General features: G+C 45.9%; 1 protein-coding gene across 1 annotated transcript in view; it reads right to left on the reverse strand.

Moving 5' to 3' along the window:
• Window positions 1-427: 427 nt before the first annotated feature.
• The window catches only part of PLXNA4 (plexin A4), a 506662-nt gene continuing 487193 nt past the window's right edge, over window positions 428-19896 (reverse strand). Inside the window, exons 30-32 of the mRNA XM_071424190.1 lie at window positions 19177-19389; window positions 7243-7393; window positions 428-6513 (exon numbers count right to left, since the gene is read on the reverse strand). Coding sequence (XP_071280291.1) covers window positions 6418-6513; window positions 7243-7393; window positions 19177-19389 — 460 coding nt within the window. The 3' untranslated portion in view covers window positions 428-6417. The remainder of the gene's footprint in view (window positions 6514-7242; window positions 7394-19176; window positions 19390-19896) is intronic.

A 19896-nucleotide genomic window follows, 5' to 3' on the forward strand; every position in this document is an offset into this window, starting at 1 on the left:
CCACCTCTGCAAGGAAAAAAAAAATCAAACAATCCAATAAATGTATTTTTGTGTGATGGGGGAAGGAAAAGAGAGATGACAACAAAGGAAGGAAGGAAAGAAGTGGCAGAAGGAAGTGGTGGAAGAAAGTGGTGGAAGGAAGTGGCGGAAGTGGCGGAAGTGGCAGAAGTGGCGGAAGTGGCGGAAGGAAGGAAGGAAGGAAGGAAGGAAGGAAGGAAGGAAGGAAGGAAGGAAGGAAGGAAGGAAGGAAGGGCAGGAAGGTTGGTTTGGTTCCAAAATGTGGATATGGGGACATGGTTTAGTGGTGGCTGTGGCAGTGCTGGGTTAACAGCTGGACTCGATGATCTTTAAGGTCTTTTTCCAGCTTTTCTTTGACTTCAGTTCCCTCCCTCTGACTCCATTTGACACAGAAAGCAGCAATCACAGCCTGGGGCATTTTTATTTCTTTATTTTTTTTTAATAAACTTTATTCTATATTACAAATAGTTGTGTTTTTTTTTTTTTCTTTTTTTGTTCTGGACTGCAAAATAGGAATGCCTTATATTTACATACACAGGTATACAATTAATTATAACAAAGGTACAGAAGCTTTGCCTTTACCAAGTAACAACGGGATTCCAATTTAAATAGTATAATTTTATTTCTTTCTCTTTTAACTAGGATCAGTTCAAAAGAAAATCAAACTAACAACAACAACAACCTAAGAAAAAGGATCCCAACCTCCTTTCTAATGCTGTCTTGACATCTCTTTGAGGCTGTTAGTGACACTGTGGTGAAAGGAAATGTCTTTCCATTGATTTTGAGTTGGAAGCTTTAGCAAAACAGAGAATGAGACTTCTGGGCTCACGTGTACGTCCAAGACACGGGGGCAGACACAAGGAAGGGCCTCTCTTGTGACCTTAAATAATCCAGTGGCCTCTCTAATCCTTGGGGAAAACACTGGGAGCATTTAGCTAGCACCTAATCTCTCTGCTTCCTTACCCCAGCCTGGGCTGGAAAGCGGAATTTCTCCAGGGAATGGAGAAAGAGCAGCATAGAAAGTTTAAATAACACCAAGTTTCTCTTAAGATACTTCAGAAAGGACTTCAAGCTTGGACATGTGCCTTGATTTCTCCAACTGGCTCTTGTGCCTCAGTCTGTGTAAAAGTGAACAGCAGCTTCTCCACTGGGGAATGCCAGACCACACCAGTAAAAGAAGGGAATGCTGAGAAGAGCCTGAATGTCCTGGTTTTCCCTCTGTTTTCCACACCCAAGTTTGCTTTACTGAGCTTCCCTGCACACTGCTCTCTGCTGCGAGCATCTTTGAGGTGATCTGTTTCCAAGCAGAAAGAATTTCTTGAGGTAAACTCTCCATTTTTAGAACAGAAGATTAAAAAAAAAAAAACAAACCAAAACAACACAACAAAAAACCAAACCAAACCAACCAAACAATGAACAAACAGCGACAACAACAGAAATCAAACACGTGACAGGTTGATTAGACTGAGCAGCTTTGTAACTTCTGTGGGGTTTTTGGTGGGTTTATTTATATTTCCAAGTGTAAATTCTGTTTGGTTTTATTTCTAACTTTTTTTTTGACATCTTTCTACAAATTCTTTTCTTTTTTTGCTGTAAGCCTGTGTCCCCTTGGCTGCTTCACCAAGTGTAGAGAATTGGGCCATCCCAAATAAAACACAGTTGACAAGCTCTATTTTCAAAGCATTCTCCACAAAGTAGCTATTCCCAGTAAGACAGCAAGATTTTTTTGGGGGAAAGGGGCATTGCACAGTCACAGAGGTGAAGGAAAACTGCAGGATTTAATGGACCAAGCACTACCCTGAAATGGGAGCTGCATCAGGTGCAAAGCAGGAAAATTCAGGCTGGGAATGGGCAGGAGGTTGAGGTTCACACCATGATGTTGAGGTTCATGTGTTTGACCAATTTCCTGCTCCACAGCACACCAAGTTGGGATGGCAAGAGTTAGGACATCCCAAAGCCTCCACCTGCCCTGAAGGACAACTCTCACTACTTATATCTTCATTTCTCCTTTTTTGGAAGTCCCCAAATTGCAGTGTCTCCCCAAAGCACTTTGTTAAAACCTTGGAGAAGGACAGATCTACATTTCATGGTTTTTTTAGTTCTGAACAATTGTCCTTCTGATATTGGCTGTTGTGTGCTTGAGTTTTTACCTCACAGGAATCCCAGACTCCAGGAAATTCAAAGGGGACTCAAAAGTAAGGCTGATCACTGACTGGATTCTTCAAATTTGATCTATTGGTTTTCAACAGCACTATTAAAAATAATTACAATTATCTGATTTGCTTGGTCTCATTCCCTTCATGGCAAACATTTTCTTGTGGGTGAATGCAGAAGATTGGGAAACACTTTTCAATCTAAGAAATTACCAAGCAAAACTCTGCTGGTAAATCTCCTTCATGACCCAATAAATTTATGGTCTTCAGTGTCAAAGACGCAAGATAACACAACTGCAGTGGTACCACTACAGGGATGAAAATTGGCATAGCCCTCTTACCTAATAGAGCAAGGCTGATGTGTGGTGGGGTGGGACCAAACCTTTGGATATGTTCAGGACAGGATGAAGAGTGGGAAGAGAAGGACTGGGGCATGTTTTAACATTCAGACTCTGTGATCTTAGATGTCTTCTCCAACCCAAATCATTCTATGATTCTGTGCTAGGAGAGGAAGTTGGCTGAATTTATCCTCGATTCCTCTGTGCTGTAAACCCTGCAGTGAAGAAATAATCTTGACTCTCTCCATAGAACCTCAAAGAGTTTTCAAGAGTTCCCTTTCCCCTGTTTCTGATGGTGCTGCAGGTGCCAGCATTAATTATTTGATTGCAGTGTTTGAGAAATGCCCGTAAAGATCAGCCTATCATCTGGAATATTCTGGATATTAGGAGCCTCTCCATGGGCTTCTAGGAACTTTGGCTCCAGTTCTCTCCATGGGGCTTGAAAAACAGTGTGGGACACTACTTATTTATCAGGAATTTTTGGTCAAGTGTTGAAAGGGAGGTGGGGGGAACAGAAATCAAAGGAAAATAAAGCATCCGTGTTGTAGTAGGGCTCATTCTTCTGCTTGTGTCTTTGTTTTAAGTTGTATTTTACATGCACTTAAAAAATAGTTAGCTCAACAGGTGAGGCTGGGAAGAAAGATGCCAAGACTTCTCTTAGACTGGGGGATTCTGGGACACTGGTTGGAAATGGGAAGGGCACTGAAGGGGACAGGGGAGGAAGCCCACGCATTTACATCACAATTCTGGCACATTTTCCAAGCAAAAAAGCAAATCCAGCTCAAACACCAAACTAAAGAGAAACAGAAAGACAAAGAAATAAAGAGGAGATGAAAGAGAAGCAAAACGCAGATTTTCTTTCAAATCCTGGGCATGGGGGAAAGAAGAGGTTGGAGGGAAAGCAGAAATGCCTAAATGGGAAGTTTGGAAAGGGTTAAGACACCAATCTCCTGGTGCTTCCCATTTCCCCTAAGTGTTTCATTCTCAGTGTCTCTGAGGTGTTCAAGTTTCTCCTTGAAAAATATATATATATAATATACAGATGAAAAAACTCCGTACCAGCAAGAAGAAATAAAATAACAACCATGGAAAACAACCATAACAAACCAAAAACACAGCCCTGAAAACATCGAAAAGAAACAGGGTGAGTCTCAGATTTCCCCTGTGGTGTTCCTCTGACTTCAGTAACAGTACAGGATCACACCAGTTCATTTTGATACTTTTTTTTTTTGTTTTTCTGTTAAACAGCTTCTTCTTCCTCTCATGTGCGCATGTCCAGGCAGGATCGCCCATCACTCATAACCACTTCCCTCCAAGCCAGCTCTTTGTCCTTAGACTCCTACCATCCAGCTGTGAGTACAAGGCATGACAATAGGGTCCATATTTATCTGTTGTGGCACTTTGTTTGTCAAAACCTTTGGTTTCTTCCTTTTTTTTTTTTTTTAATTTTTCCCCTTTTTTTTTTTCCTTTTTCTTTTTCTTAAATTTACGTACTTATAAAAAATACTGTGTTTGTGTGTTGTTTGTTGTCATTTTCTTACCACTGGCTCTGGTGGGGACTTCCCACTTTCACAGCCATTAATCAATGGATCTGGAACATGCGCCGACGTTACTAAAATGGATCAACAAAACCATGGCAGAACCAACCAAACCCAAACCATCCCCAATGCGCAGGCCTCTTAAAACTGCTGAGATGTCCATAAGGTGCATGATGAGTCCATCAGCTCAGCAATCCCACAGAAAGCAAGCAGAACCAAAAAAAAAAAGAGGAAGGAACGCACACGCGCACACAGATACACACGCACACGCACAAAATAATTGGAATTGCAATCAAGAGAGAAATGTCTGGGGGTTTAAAACCAAGACGTGTCCCTAAGTTTGCTGTTTCAACGTGAATCTGGTGATTTTTCTCCCCACAGACACGTTCAGTGTTGGACTGAGTGGTTTTGGACTCGCCTACGTGTGTATCTGCTTGGCTGAAGGAAACCCTCCCGCTGCCTGACTCCTGCTTGCACCACATCATCCCTCACACGCACTTGGGATCTGTCACTCCCAAGAGGTTCTGGTTTGACAGCAAGAGACAGGAATGAACCCAAAAAAACTCGCTCTGTAATCAATTTATACACCCTGCACCCCTTCCTCCCTCCAGGTGCAAAGCAGATCCAGGCTGTTGCTCCAAGGATGGGGTGAGGTGGACGTGGGCTTCCTCCAGCCGCTCCTCCATCTGCCAGGGAGCTCTGCTCATGGCTGGGGAGATGAATGCTGACCCAGCTCTCGCCTCCCTGGTGAACAAGGAAGGTTCTCCACACCCCGAGGGTCTCTAGTGATGGTGTTACCTGGGCTGGCAGCTGTGTGAATGGAACAGCTGAAGGCAAAAGAGATGCAGGAGCTCACTCCCCTTTGGTTGGCCATGAAACAAGTCGAGATGTTCTGCAGAAGCTGAGCAGAGGATGGCACAGGGACAGGGTGATCCCCCACAATTGTCCCATGGTGACAGCGATCCCTGAAGGGATAAGAAGTGCAAAGAGAGATAAAATCCTTCCTAGGCAGCAACTGTGCCTTCAGCAAGGCCTGTTGGTTCCAGAAATGGAGGAGAGGAAAGGCCAGGAGTTGGCACCAAAAGGCAGATGGGCTCACAGCAGTTCAGAGACCTCCAGGAGAGAGGCAGTTCAGCTGGGGGGATCTAGGTAGAAGAATTTTTTGCAGTGTTTCATTTGGATTTCCTCCAAGATTTCCTTCCAACGCGTGTGGTGACATTTCCTCTTAGGAGCGGCTTGGAAGGAAGGCTTCACCATCAGCCCCGTGCACCACCTCACTTCACAGCAAGCATTTCAGTAACCCTCTGATATTCCACTGTGGGAAAACAACAGCTGTGTTCCAGTGGAGGAAACAAAATGGAAAGAACAGCTTAAAAAACAAAACAAAACAAAAACCCTTCTGGTTCTTCTTTTGAGGCTGAGCTCCTTGCCTGGAACAACCCAAGGCCTGTGGCTCCTGCTTTTCAAGCCAAGGTGGGAACGAGGGGGGCACGATGCTGTGCTCTCCACGGCCAGGAGGAGCAGGACCACCACCACAGACAGGATGGCACCCAGCAGAGAGAGCGTTTTGCTGCAGTGCTACGACCAACAGGACACGACGGGAAAGACGGAGGGGGACACGCGGCTCTTGGGAAAATAAGAAGAACCATATGAAACACATGGGCAGGGCAGCGTCGGTCTCCTCGTCCCCTCTTGACCCTTTCCCTGCCCCAGGAGAGCAGCTGTTTGCCCAGGCAGGATGACCCACGGTGGCCCTGCTCTGGACAAAGCTGTGGCATTTTTCGGGGAGCCTCCTCTCCCAGAGGGTCGCTATCGAGGGATAGAATTGCAATGGCTCTGCAGGAGAGGAGCTGGATTGGCTCTGCCCTGCAGGCACGCTGCCTTCCCCTTGGGACACTTGAGTAATACTGAGTTCATTTCCATGTCCTCTCCAGAGGCTACAGCCCTCAGAGGGCAGTTAAAGCAGCATGACAGAAGTTACCTCCCAGTTTCACCTCTGCAGAGCGAGGATGCGATGCTGGGCGAGGGTTGGTGGGGTTTTCGTGTGTGTTCAATAGTTTCTCTCTAGGGCAAAAGGCAGAGGGGAAGCTGTGAAAAGGAGAGCTCCACCCAAATGTCTTCATGGCCCCAGAGCCAAGATTCCTCTGCAGTCTTTTCTTTTAACCCCTGGGGCTCTGTTGCTTTGTCCATAGATTTGGAAAGAGAAGGAAAAGAGAGAAAGAGAGAGGGGGAGGAGAGAGAGAGAGAGAGGGGCGCTGTTCGGGTGACTCTGCTTACAGCCCATCAAAACTTGCACTTGGTAAAGATGATGATCTTGAGTGAGGCACGACTTGGTTTATCCTTCCCAGGGTGTCCCTGGCAGGACAGTTCTCAGCTGTCTATGCTCATGAGGGTTATAACTTGTTCAAGTTTGTAGGCAAGTTTCTGTTTCCCAGCCTGGTCGTCTTGATCGAGGGCTCCGAGAATCTGGAAAAGGAGAGAGGAAGAAGTGATTGGGATTTCAGTTTCTTTCCCCAAAATGGCTGAGTCCAGCATCTTAAAGCAGCAGAGGAGGTTGAGCTTTCTCTAAGGCAGGTCCCAGGCTTAGCTTAGATCATGCAAGGCAAGTCAATCATCCAGGAGGGAACTAGGCAGGGAGTTTGGGTTTGATCTGACTCAATGCAGACCTCTGGATTGCAACCAATCAAATGGATTCTTATCTTGGAGATCTGTTATTTATCTATTTATGAGCTTTATCCATCACCTGGCCATGCCACTTGAGATTCCCTAAGGGGTCTCACATGGCCTTCAATATATAGAACCATGCTGGACACCTTGAAGTCTGTGTTGGACCATTTTGGGGTGTTTTAGGGTATCTGGAATGATGTTGGGCACAGTCTTTAAGCAAATTTTGCCCATTGTGGATGTGAAGCTCACGTAGGGCTCCAGTGAGTTAACATCTGACCATCAAAAACTTCAGCTGAGCCTGATTGAACAAGAGAGACACAAAACAGGGATCCAGAATCCCAGACCTTCCCTTTCAAGACCCCAAACCTTGTCTCTCATTCCTTAAATCCTCCACCCTCCCAGCCAGGATGCAGACAGGTATCAGTGACCCACCAGTGGATGGGTAGGCTGTCCCATGGACCCCCAGAGGTGCCCCCCAGGCTCTCACCTCCTCTCCCCTGGCCCCCAGAGGTGTCCCCAGGCTCTCACCTCCTCGCTGTACTTGCCCACGTAGGAGTAGATCTCGGAGAGCGCGCTCATGGTGTTGAACTCGTTCATGTGCATGCGGGACTGCTCAGCCAGGTAAGCATTCATGTCCTGGTCACTGATTGCTGGCATCTTGGCAATGTCTGAGTAGTACCTGAGGGGCACAAACACAGGGGTTTCTTGAGGGGAAGAGCAGGAGATCAAGAAGTGAAATCCGCAAGCAAAAAGGAGAAAAAAATTCCACGCGTAGTGTTGGGTTTTTCTGGTTCCTCAGTGAAACACCTGCTCATGCTCTTCTTTTACAGCAAGAAAGGATGATTTAGCCAAGGTGGAAATGACTGAGCAACTCATCCTGAGCACCAGGTTTTATTATATCTTTTATTCACTCCAATCTGAGAATGAATCCCCAAATCCGCCAACAAAAAGGAGAAAAAAACACACGCTTTGTGTTGGGCTTTTCTGGTTCCTCAGTGAAACACCTGCTCATGCTCTTCTTTTACAGCAAGAAAGGATGATTTAGCCAAGGTGGAAATGACTGAGCACTCATCCTGAGCACCACATATGTCTTGTATTCACCTCAATCTGAGAATGAAGCCCCAAATCTGCAAACAAAATGGAGAAAGGAACCCCCACGCTTTGTCTTGGGCTTTTCTGGTTCCTCAGTGAAACACCTGCTCATGCTCTTCTTTTACAGCAAGAAAGGAGACTTAGCCAAGGTGGAAATGACTAAGCACTCATCCTGAACACCACATATGTCTTGTATTCACCTCAATCTGAGAATGAAGCCCCAAAAAGTATCCTGTGAACTTTCCCAGTCAATAGGAGCTGGATTGAAGCTGGATCACTTTGTCAGACATTTAAGCTTTTTTAGCCCTGCCTCTCTTCCCAGAGAGACCTTGCTGCCCACTGACATCTCAGGATTTCACTCCCACACACAGAAAAACCCCAAATATTTGTATTTTTTCCTTGCACCATTCTCACCACTACATCTGCCCCCATTGCTAACATCACCCACACTCAATCCAGTCTATCCCAACAACTCTCTTGCTCAGCATCTCCTTTTTGCCCCATATTTTAAGGTGGCCTGATATTTGTGGCAGCAGCCTTCAACTCCAGTCTGACTGGGAAAAAATCTGCTTTTCCTAGAAGAATCTGCTTTTCCTAGTCAACAGCATTCCCCTGGAGCTAAGGACGACTGGGGGGTTCATCTTTAGGATCTGGATCCCCCAGAACCATTGCCCAGCAGGCTTCATCTGCAGAGTGATGTCTCTTTAAGGAAGTTGCTATTTTTGATGTCCTTCCTCCCCTGGGTAAGGCAGGTCTTGGAGGACAAGGTTTGCAGAAGGTAATCAGTCACTGTCACTCGCAGCTGTGCTCTGCTGTCAACTGGTTAATTAGACACCATCATTTACATTTTTAATTTCTGCAATTTGACATTTTGTGCACAAGGAAAAAAAAGTAAGAAGAAGAAGGAGAAAAAAAAAAAAAAAAGCCCATAGCTGCAGCAATCCACAATTTTATAATTAGGAGGCAGAGGGGACGGGGAGCCAAAAGAGCTGACAGGTGTCCTGTAAACAGCGTGGAGACACCTGCTGAGATGGAGGCTGTGTGCCACTGCAGGGGAATTGGACATGGAAATGCTGTGTGTGAGCATGCTTGAGGTGGGTGAGTGGGAAAATACTCCGTGACAGAGCAGGATGAGCTGCTGCTGGAGTGGCCTGTGCAAGACAGAGCAGGGCAAGAGCATGGGGGAAACCCTTCCACAGCAGGAGGCTCCAGCTGTGCTCAGTCTGGTTTTGTGCCCTTCAATCCCACCCTGGTTTACCCCAATGAGTCAGTCTCTGTTGATAACCTGGTTTTGGTGGTGGGATGCTGATATAATCCTTGGCAGAGGGAGGCTCAGGGGGCAGAGGTCCTTCTTGCTTGACATTTTCCAAAGCTAAACTCTGTTTCACCATAAAAACTCGTGCAAACCTCATTAATTTTACTGCAACTTCCAGCAGGCACAAAAACATCTCTCTCCCTGGAGTCCTGGCATTTTGTCTTCTGGGCTTAGGACCAGCCAGAAATGTTAGGCTAACTCAGCCCTGTGGTCTAAATATTCCTCATTGCCAGTGCTCCAGTGAAAAGTGGTGTGGGTTTGATTTTCTTTACACTCTGCCTGGCCCTCAGTCCCCAGGTGGACCCGGACAGTTGTCTGTGAGTAAAGTGAACACCTGGAAATCCCAGGAGGCTCTGTCCTGCAGAATTACCCCCAGGAGAAGATGCTGAGCAGGAGAAATAAATATTTCTTAGACCTTTGCTGCTCACAGGAAAATTTAAACAGGTCTTGGCATCACCTGCTGGAGAAGATCAGATCTGAGCTGCACACAGGAATTGGTGGCATCCATAAAATGGCTGAGAAAACAAGGAATCAGGCTCAAAGAGCAAGGAGTTTTAGGGTCAAAAAGGAAGGTGGGCCTTGACACTGGAAAAAAAAATCCATGTGCCACCAGCACAATTCATAGACCTGTGAAGAAAACAGGCTGCAAAACAGTGAAATACATTGATTTATGGCCCCTGAAAAGAGAGCAGCTCCTCATGAATGTTGGATAGACACCCTCCTGATGGCTGAAATGAGAAGGGGGCTCATCACAGCAAAAAATAAATGGGGTTGGTGGAGGACATGAGAGGTGCCAGTCTGGCTCTTACAAGAAGTTAAAATTCTCCTTTTCCTCTCTGGTTGAGCTATCACCAAGTGGTGGCAGGATAGTGGGTGTAGGGACAGGGTGCTCCCAAAAACTGGAGCACAGACACACTTATCAACTCCTTCTGCAAGTTTGTCCTGTTTCCTTTCCACCTGGCAGCAAACAGACTCTTGAGTCTGTGACTCACAAGGGTTTGAAAGCTCCCCACCCCTCTCCAGCCCTGCAGAGATCATTCCAAGCAGAACAACACTCCTGTGACTCATCGAAACAAGGAAAAGCAGCAGGAAATGTTCCCTGGAGCCAAGGATGGGATGCACAGATCTGAGTTTCAGGAATCACAGTTTCAGGGCTCTGGCCATGACAGACTGCCAGGATGTGATCTCAGTGTTCTGGGGTCACAGGCCATCACCCACCAAAGTATCCTGGTCTCCTCCAGACTCAATTCCCTGGCATCACACACCTAAAAAGTCATCTCCCATTCAACCAAGGTGTTTTGTGGCAAAAATAAAAGAAAAAGAAGTGGAAGCAAACACGTACCAATGCCTCAATCTAGTTGAGTGAGAAGACATAATATCCTTCCATCCAAATTCTGCCATGGCCCAGTAACTTATTTATGCAGAAGAGTCTCTAATGAAGCCATCACTGTGCTCTCTAAAGAAATGATGAATGTGTGTATTAAAGCATCCTAGCAGGGAGATGACAACATCCCTGCTGAGTCTTTATTTACCTTCCATTCCAGCCCAGATACTCCGAGGTACTTAGAGCCTCTCTGCCATTTGCATACCCCTAATGCAAAACCCACTGAGGAGCTGTCACCAAACCCCAGAGGCCCTTCCATTCCCACTGCTGGAATCTGCAGGGCTGCCTGTGCAGCTTCCATCAACCCTGCAGCTGACAGCTCCCACAGCAGAGCTGGGCTGGGAGGCAGTGCCAGGGGCAGAGAGGTGTCCTGTCACCTGTGGAGGGACACCAGGTCTCACCTGAGGTAGGGACAGGGCTTTGACACACTTCCACAGCCAGCAGAAGGTTGGGAACACAACACTGAGCTTTATTCTCTCTGAATGAGACAGAAAATAGCGAAGCAAAGCAGTAAATTCAGTTTAATCTGCTCCCAAAAATGAGAATCCTGAGCAGATTTGCTGCTACTGCTGTACTCCAGTTTTGCTCATCTCCAGTGGATCCTTCTCCAGCTGTTTCCAGAGGATAGTCAGATGGAGATCAGAAGATCCAGCCTAATGTGTCTGAGTTTCCCTGAATTCACTGGAGCAGCCTCCATTCTTACCTCAAGGTTCTCCATCCTCTGATGTGACCACAGGAAATTTTTTTCATTAGACTTTGTAGGCAATTAAAATCATGAGGAATTGGGGCGAACCCATCATTCCAGCACTCCAGGATGTGAGGATAACCAGGCCATGGGATGTGTCCTCACAGATATCATGGGAACAGCAACTCACCTCCTCCTGCCTTGAATGGAGAGAGAGCCCAGGAGACCCTCCACTGCCACTGCAGGATGGAGAAGGGATGTACCAGGATACAGCTGGTACTCTTCTACTGAAAAAAATAATTATTCTTGTTCCTTCCAACCTCATCTTTCCCTGGGTTGCATTTTGTTTTTTATTCTGTTTTGTTTTGTTCTGTTTTGTTTTGTTTTCCCAAGGAAAGCGACACAACAGTGACCTGGGCATCCATCACGGTGTCCTGGGAATATATTTTGTCCTCTGTTTATCCAGGGATAAATGCTCTTTCCCTCGGCACCGACAGGGAAAGGCTCCTTAGTGGAGCTGTTTCACAAGAATGACTGTGCCTGCTGCCGTTCAGTAACTCATTAACTCATCAAAAGAAAAGAGAAAAGCCACATTGCCAGTGCTCCCTCCCCAGCCCGAAATTTCCCAGCACAGCCCATGGTTTAGGCAGCTTAGCATGGAGCTAATTGCCTTCCAAAAGATCTTTTTGTCATGGCTGTTGTTTGTCGCTGGGATGGGACTGCACTCATTAATAATCATTTTAGCATATGAAAAGCTTGTAACGAATCCATGCGCTGCAGACGGCAGACGCAATTACAGCAATAACATAATTAGGGTTATGCAATAGCCGGCTGGATCCAGACCACTGAAGGATGGAGAGGTGTGTGAAAGGGATATGGGGGACTCTTCCAGCAGGGAAGGGCTGCTGGAAAGCTTGGGAACGACCAGCTCTTTTTTTTGGGATGCACTGAAGCAGTGCAAGGACACTGCACTGACACAGAATGGCACTTGGAGTTTCCTGGGGAGCATCTGAGCTGCTGGAGAGACACTGGAATAGATTGCCCAGGGAAATCTGGGATGCCCCATCCCTGGAAGTGTCCAAGACCAGGCTGGATGGTATCGAAACAGGATGAACCCCGTGGCAGGGAGAAATGATGAGGACTCCATCTTATCAGAAGGCTAATTAATTGTTTTATTATACTATATTAGTCTATATTAAATTACACTGCATCTAAACTGAATCTGCCAAGCACTCAACTCTGCACACACTGCACAGAATCTCGTGACTCTCAGCCAACAGTCCTGACACACACACACACACACACACACCTGGCCCTGACAGGCCAAGGAACCAAAACCCCCTCACTTTGGGTAATCTCCAATCTCCATGTTGCATTCTACTTTGGCACAAACACAAGCACAGCAAATGAGATAAGAATATCCTTGGGAAGAATTGTGCCTTGCTTTTCTCTGTGAAGAGAAATGTGGACCTACACACTTGGCCCTGATAGGCCAAGGAACCAAAACACCATCACTGTGGGTAAACCATCTCCATGTTGCATTCCACTTTTGCACAAACACAGGCACAGCAAATGATAAGAATTGTTTGTCCTTTCTCTGAGGTTCAGAGAATGTGAAGCCCAGAAATATTCTTGGGAAGAACTGTGCTTTGCTTTTCTCTGTGAAGAGAAATGTGGCAACAGGATGGGGCCTGGGAGCACCCTGGGATAGTGAGAGGTGTCCCTGCACGTGACAGGGGTGGAATGAGATGAGCTTCAAGGTCTCTTCCAACCCAAGCTGTTGGAGGGAACAATTCTGTGTGTGCAAGCCCTAGACAGGGTAATGCTTTTATTTTGCCTTTTCCATGGCTTTTCCTGCTGCTTGTCCCCTGGGAATAAAGAGTGGAGGGCTGATGGACAGCTCTGCCTCAGTGGCTGAAGAGTGAATTTGTGCACAGGTAGAGCCTCTGGGAGAGGAGATCACCCAGCACCACCTCAGAGCAGAGGATGTGTGGGGCTGCACCCTCCCCATATGGACACATTTTCATCTTGCCAGCTGAAAGCTGCACTGTGTAAGAACAGCTTTTTTAGCGTGATGAGAAAACATGGGGGTGATTTATTTTTTTTTTTTTTGAGATGAAAAGCGAAGAAAGACAAGCGAGCAATCTTCAGACATGCCAAAAGCTGCCCCAGAGAGGCAGGGAATGAGCTGTACCCCCTGCCATGGCGATGCCTGAGCTTTAATTACAGCCAGGGAGATTTTGGCTGCCCAGCAGGGAAAACCCTGATGGGAAGGACAGGGAAGCACGGGAATGAATTGCCCGAGGACAGCAGAGGCTCTGTTGTTGGAGGCCTTTAAGATGGGGGTAGACAAGCATCTGTCAGGAAGGCTTTGGACAGAGCTGATCCTGCCCTGAGGCAGGCGATGGTCGGGTTGACCTCCCGAGGCCCCTTCCAGCACTGGTTTTTATTATCTCCACTGACAACACCCCCTGCCTTGACCTTTGGTATGCTACTTCTTGAGCCTTCTCTCCAGCAGAGAGAGAGGGGGCACAGAAAACTCATTTTTTAAAGTAGAGCCAGGATTTGCACCCCTCATGTGATGCTCTTTTTTAAAGCCCTCAGAGTTTCTCCTTAAAACCTCAATAACTCACAATGTTAAGGTACACACAACTTTTTATTGCTTTAAACTGGTCCAGTTTGTCTTTCTTTCTAAAGTTAGCTGCAAAGTGGCCAGCAGACATCACAAGCACTGCACAGGTAGAGATTTCCTAGTGACTTGAGAGCCCTGAAACCCCAGGCTGACACAGCAGGTAGGTGAAATCCCAAATGGGTACAGGATGTCTGTTTTGTGTACTCCAAACATGCTCATAAAGCTCTTCCTAACAAGACCTAGACCTCAACATCTAAAGGATAATGGGACACAAAGCTGCTGCATGAATCACCAATTCAAAAATGGTTTGGGTTGGAAAGGACCTTAAAGATCATCCTGTTCCATCCTCTGGCATGGGCAGGGACACCTTCCACTATCCCAGGTTGCTCCAAGCCCCATCCAACCTGGCCTTGGACACTGCCAGGGATCCAGGGGGCAGCCACAGCTGCTCTGGGCATCCTGTGCCAGGGCTTTCCTACCCTGAGTAAAGAATTTCTTCCAAAAATCTCACCTAAATCTCTCCCTTTTAGTTTAAAACTGTTCCCCCTTATCCTAAAAGTATCTGTACTTGTAAGGATAAAAGGTAGATGGGATCATGGCGTCAGGAGTAGCACCAGCTGTGTCAGGCACTGTTTGCACCCAGGTTAACACAATGAAATGCAAATGTTCCAATTCTGAATCCCACATATCTGATCACTTTAGGCTTCTTTTGATGCTGAATCTGTCAAACGTATTTTGAATGGTCTTCATTGGATGACTCCTAAGTTAAGAACACTTGTGATGTCTCCTTTAAGTTTTTCTTAGAGGGGCCCTTTTCAATGCACAATAAGCAGCCAAAAGGAGACCAAGTCCCTGCAGGGATGAGGGAAAAAAAAAAACGAGCACCAGATCCTCTCCTTGCAGCCCTGCAGGTGTTTTGGGCACCAGTGTGAAATGGAAAAACTCTTTGACTTCTGCTTTTTGTGCTCTGCCCCTTTTCAGTCTCCCACATCCTTGCCTCCGTGCCAGGCTTCAGTAGGGAAACATCATATTGATTGTGATGCAGGCAATTAAATGGTGTTAATGAAGTTCAAACAAGTGTTATCATAAGCTTGGCAGCATGGAGAGAAATGAAAGGTCAGCCACAGCCCTTTGTCATTTTTCAGTGTGGTGTTGAATGCTAATGAGACAGTCCCAATTAGAACAGGCTCCCCTTTGTATTGCTTGGGGATTGCATCAAATGCTCCCAAGTTCTCCAGATTTCCAGGCTCAAAGGGGACATTTGAAGTAAACTTGAAAAGATGCAGATCTGAAGCTGCTCTAATGTAAATTCAGCAGAGCCTATGGAGTTTTACTAACTGAAGTCAGATGAGATTCTGCTCTATCGTTACCATTCTTTTCCTTTTTTTTTTTTTTTTTTTAATGATAATTGAAAAGCCTCCACTTTGTTTTAGAACTACAGCCTGACTCTTCGTGGTGGCTTCAACAAAAGCTAAATAGCCTGTCCCAATTTCCTGGGTTAATTGTCCTGCCTCATCAGGCCTCGTGTTCTGCAGCAGGAAATCCAAGATGTGCCTGCACCAGGACACTTTTTAACCACGTGTTTCCAGCTCTCTGTGTCTCATTTGAACAGGGAACCTGCTTTTTCCCAAAAGCCAGAATTTCTCAGCTGGATTGTTTCAGCAGGCAGAGTCAACCTCTGCTTCCAACAATGTTACAAAAGGACTTTCAAAAAATCACAGAATAGTTTGGGTTGGAAGGGACATTTAGAAGTCATCTAGTCCAACCCCTCTGCAATGAGCAGGGAGAATCTTCAACTAAATTTAACTGATGCACAATTTTTTTTTTGTTGCTGTTGTCAGCAAATCCTTTATCTAGAATAATTATAGAAATGGGCACTAAAACAACCGAGCTCCCAAAATGTCATGGAAGATGTCCATTTCTTATATAGTTTTCCATTAGGTCAACAGGAAATTACAAAAATTGGTAAATTTTAAAATTTCTTAATTAGTCATTGTCATGCATCCCAATTCTGAAGGCAACTCTTGACTCACCACAAAGAAGTAACTGAAAACATGAGAAAAACCCACGCTAAAACATGAGCCAAACAAACAAATAAAAACACTGAAGATTCCTGAAAGTCTTGATGTTGAAATCTTTTGGAATCAAATTTCCAGTTGTCCACCCTGTGGACATAGACCACTGATGAGGCCAGAAGCTGCAACTATTCCCTTCCCAAGGCACAATCTCAGGTGGAAAACAAATATTTGAAGGATTGGAGGGAAGCTCTTTCATCCCTGCCTCCTCCTTCTCATGCCCTCCTTCTCATTCCCTGCTCTGAGTTTTGTGAGCCCTAAAGGTGAAAGAAAACAAAGAAAATAAAGAAAAGGAAGGAAGGATTCCAGGAAGGAAGGAAGGATTCCAGGAAGGAAGGAAGGAAGGGAAAGAAAAGGAAGGAAGGAAAGAAAAAGAAAAGAAAGAAAAGAAAGAAAAAGAGATGGCTTGGAGTAACGCAGCTCAGCTCCATTTCCAGACCTCTAAATCCAGGCATATTTTAATCCAGAGTGCCTCAAGTTGGGCACAATCTACCACTGACTAATTACCCTCTTAGAGTTTCCTCTTTGTCAAAGAAGTTTGTTTGATTTCAGGTTTTTCTGATTTACTCAACCACTTCTTAAACTCTCTGACTTTTTATCTCCTGATTCACTCTTTGAAGAAGTCTAGTGGTCTTGAAGGATGCCATCTCCAGCTGATGCTGACTACAGAAATAGCTCCAACCAGCACTGGAAGCCTTTGGATTTGGAAAAACTCCCTCAAAGCACAATTGCAGAACGGAGAGAAGGAATTCATTAGCTCGGGGTAGAACTCAAATTATATTTTATTCATCCCTGATAGGTTTTTTCTTTCATCTCCCACAGCATCCAGGTGCCACTGCCTTGAGTCAGTGGAACTGACACACAAAAATAAAAGCAGGGAGGAAGCTCTAACCATATTCCAAAACCTGCAGTCTCCCCTTGGGCTTCAGTTCAAGTTGTCAGACATCAGTGCAGATAACAACCCAGCACATGCTGGGGACAGGAATCCAGGGCTGTTTACAAGCAGCAGGAGGTGTTATGTACCTCGTTTGCAAACCCAGTTGTTTGGGAAAACTTCCAAGGAAATGCAGCACCTATTGCTGAAGATCACTGGGCAGCAGGATTTAGCTCCAAAAAGTTGTAAAGTGAAATCAATACTGGAAAAAAAAACCAAAATGGAAACTGCAGCTTTTTGTTTATCCAGAGGGAAAAGAGAAAAAAAGAGGAAAAAAAGCTGTTTGTTGCATAAGGAAATATCCTATCCTCCACTTAAATACCTCAGTTTGTCACTCAAATGTAGCATCTCCCAGGATAAAATCAACCTCTTTGAGATGAAAAACATTATTTGTCTTCAGAAACAGCCCAACCACACAGAGTGTTGCTAAAGCATCACTAGAGAATGACACCTTTGGGTCACTGTTGGTGCAAACTTGATTTCTAAATGGAACCTCCAACACTTGCTTCCCATTATCCAGGTCAATCCAGCAATCAGCCTCAATACATTCTAAGAAACTTGGACACGGTACCAAAAGTAGGTCATAATTAAGCAAGGTAGCTCATAAGAACCTTGCAGGTTGCCTGGAAACGACATTTGCTGAAGTGTTTAACCACATCTAAAAATAATTGTCCAGACAAATCACAGACCAATGGGAGAATTGTTGGAAAAAAAGCTGCCTCGTGCCGAGTAGGGGACGGAGCTCTTTGATCAGCCACACTCCTGTCACAAAACGAGAGAAAATCATCCCCGGCAAAGGCAACACAGGGATTTATAGCACAGTGTGAGGTGTCTGCAGCAGCAGAGGCCTTGTACAGCCTGCAGGACATGGTGTCAACTTTAGGCCATGCCTGGGAAGTCATCCAGAGGAAATCGTGGCTGGAAGCTGGATGCAGTGCACAGGAATGATCTGTGGGATAAACCCGCCTTTGTATTTACAGAGCAGCAACTGCTCCCCATCTGTGCAGTTCCCAAACCTGTCAATAACACCGGGCAAGGGCAGAATATTGGAAAGCAAAGCCCAGCTCCTGCTGGATGAAGAACGGGATGAGCTGTTTGCTTGCCTTGGGGGAAACCCTATGGAAAACGGGGCCCCAGCATGCTGCAGGAATAGATGTTTTGGTTGTATTCCCTGTGGAGCAGCTTTGCCAGGTGCCTCTGCCTTGGTACAGCAGAGGAAGTACAGCCACAGGTCTTGGGAGTATGGACAAAATGCTTGGAAAGACCTCTGACCTGACATAAAATACCTGCAGAGCTTCAGTCAGCAGCCTGTCAATTGTCTGGCATCTCACTCAAGGCACAGAAGAGCCTCCAAGGGAGTTTGCTGGGGGATAATTATGAATCCCTTGGGATCTGGGCAGTGTGGGGACTGTCACAATGGTGCTGAGAGCAGCAAACCACTCCAGGCCTGTGTGGAAAGGCTGGGAAGCCTGGGTGCTTCCCAGGGCTCACACACATCACCTCCCCTTCCTTCCTCCCTCTGCCACTTCTCAAGAGTTTCTCCTCAAAGGAAACAATAATGGCAAACACCTTCAGCTCCCACCATTAGTTAAATTTCATCTCTGCTGCAAGGTAGAGGAATAAAAGGCTAAGGTGGAGATTTCCCCTTAGCACAAGCCAAAGACAAAAAAACCCCAGGGGCAGTTTCCAAAAGTAACAGTGATGCTGCCTCCTACCTCCACCCACAAAGCAGAGCTTGGTTGTGTCACTCTGTGTCATTCTGTTGGAACCCTGGATGGTGAGAATTGGAGATTTTTGTGCTGCAGGCAATGACCCCCAAGAGAACACTGCATTTGACCTGAGGCTGTGGAGAAGCTTCCAGAATGGAATGATGGAACTGGGATTGTGGGTGTGCAGTTTGAACAGAAGTGTGTGATATCACAGGGTGGGAAACCTAGAGTTTAAGGGTTTAGAATACAGTAATAGATATAAAGCAAGATGGAGGTTTTGGGGTGGTGGCTGGTCCTTTTTCTCCATGGGTTTGGGTGGTTTTTTGTAATTGGATAAAAAGTCCACATTGCAGGCACGGGTGGTTGGTTATTGGGTTAAAAGTGAAAATAATTTAGGTGTAATTTTTTAATTGGACTGTTTATCCTTAAAAGATCTTGTAGAGATAGATATGGGACCATTTTGTAGCCTTGTTTAAGTACCGTAGAACTCACAGCTTGTGAGACTGTAACACGGATAAGAACTAATCAACATCTGAGTCCCAACACGAAATGCCGTCTTTGCGCATTTAATCCCGACCCTGACCCAGGCAGAAAAATAAGGTAAAGAATCGACCTAATTCCATAGCTGAAACTCACCTTTCCACCCAGTTCTTGTAGCTGGGGATGTCCTTGGCGTAGAGGAGCTTGTTGGAGGGGGAGTCTTTGCCCAGGCGGTGCTCTGAGGTGGAGCAGGAGTCCATAAAGGTCTGAGCCACCACGGACAGGCAGGCGTCTGTGATGCTGTTTTTGTGAATGTCGAACACAAACTGGGGGTTCTTGATCATGTTGACCCAGAACCGCAAGGGGAGGCTGCAGGAGAGGTGGCAGAGGGGACACAGTCAGGGCACGGCTCACAGGAGACACCTCAGCAGCAAATGGAGGGTGGGGATCAAAGATCGCGCTGTGGATATGAAGATTCTGGGATAAACTTTGCTATGCAATGAATTCCTCCCCTACAAAGTCCAGGGATGGTAGAGACATCACCTTCTGTCCCTGTAATCTTTACAAGGCAGATTTTGTGAGTCTTCGAGTCAGTACAATCTTGTTGAAGGTGCTCGTAAATTAATGGGAGTAAAATTTAGGTGAGGACAAACACTCTGGATCTGGATATGAAGATTCTGGGATAAACATTGCTATGAAATGAATCCCTCCCCTACCAAGTCTAGGGATGGTGGAGACATCACCTTTTGTCCTTGTAATCCTTACAAGGCAGATTTTTCTCAGTCTTAATACAATCTTGTTGAAGGTGTCCATAAATTATTGGGAGTAAAATTTAGGTGATGATGACAAACACGCTGAATCTCTCTGTGTTAAGTT

Source organism: Agelaius tricolor, unplaced genomic scaffold, assembly GCF_023055355.1.
Source record: "Agelaius tricolor isolate 1412-34295 unplaced genomic scaffold, bAgeTri1.0.p SCAF_3, whole genome shotgun sequence".
NCBI classification, from domain to species: domain Eukaryota; kingdom Metazoa; phylum Chordata; class Aves; order Passeriformes; family Icteridae; genus Agelaius; species Agelaius tricolor.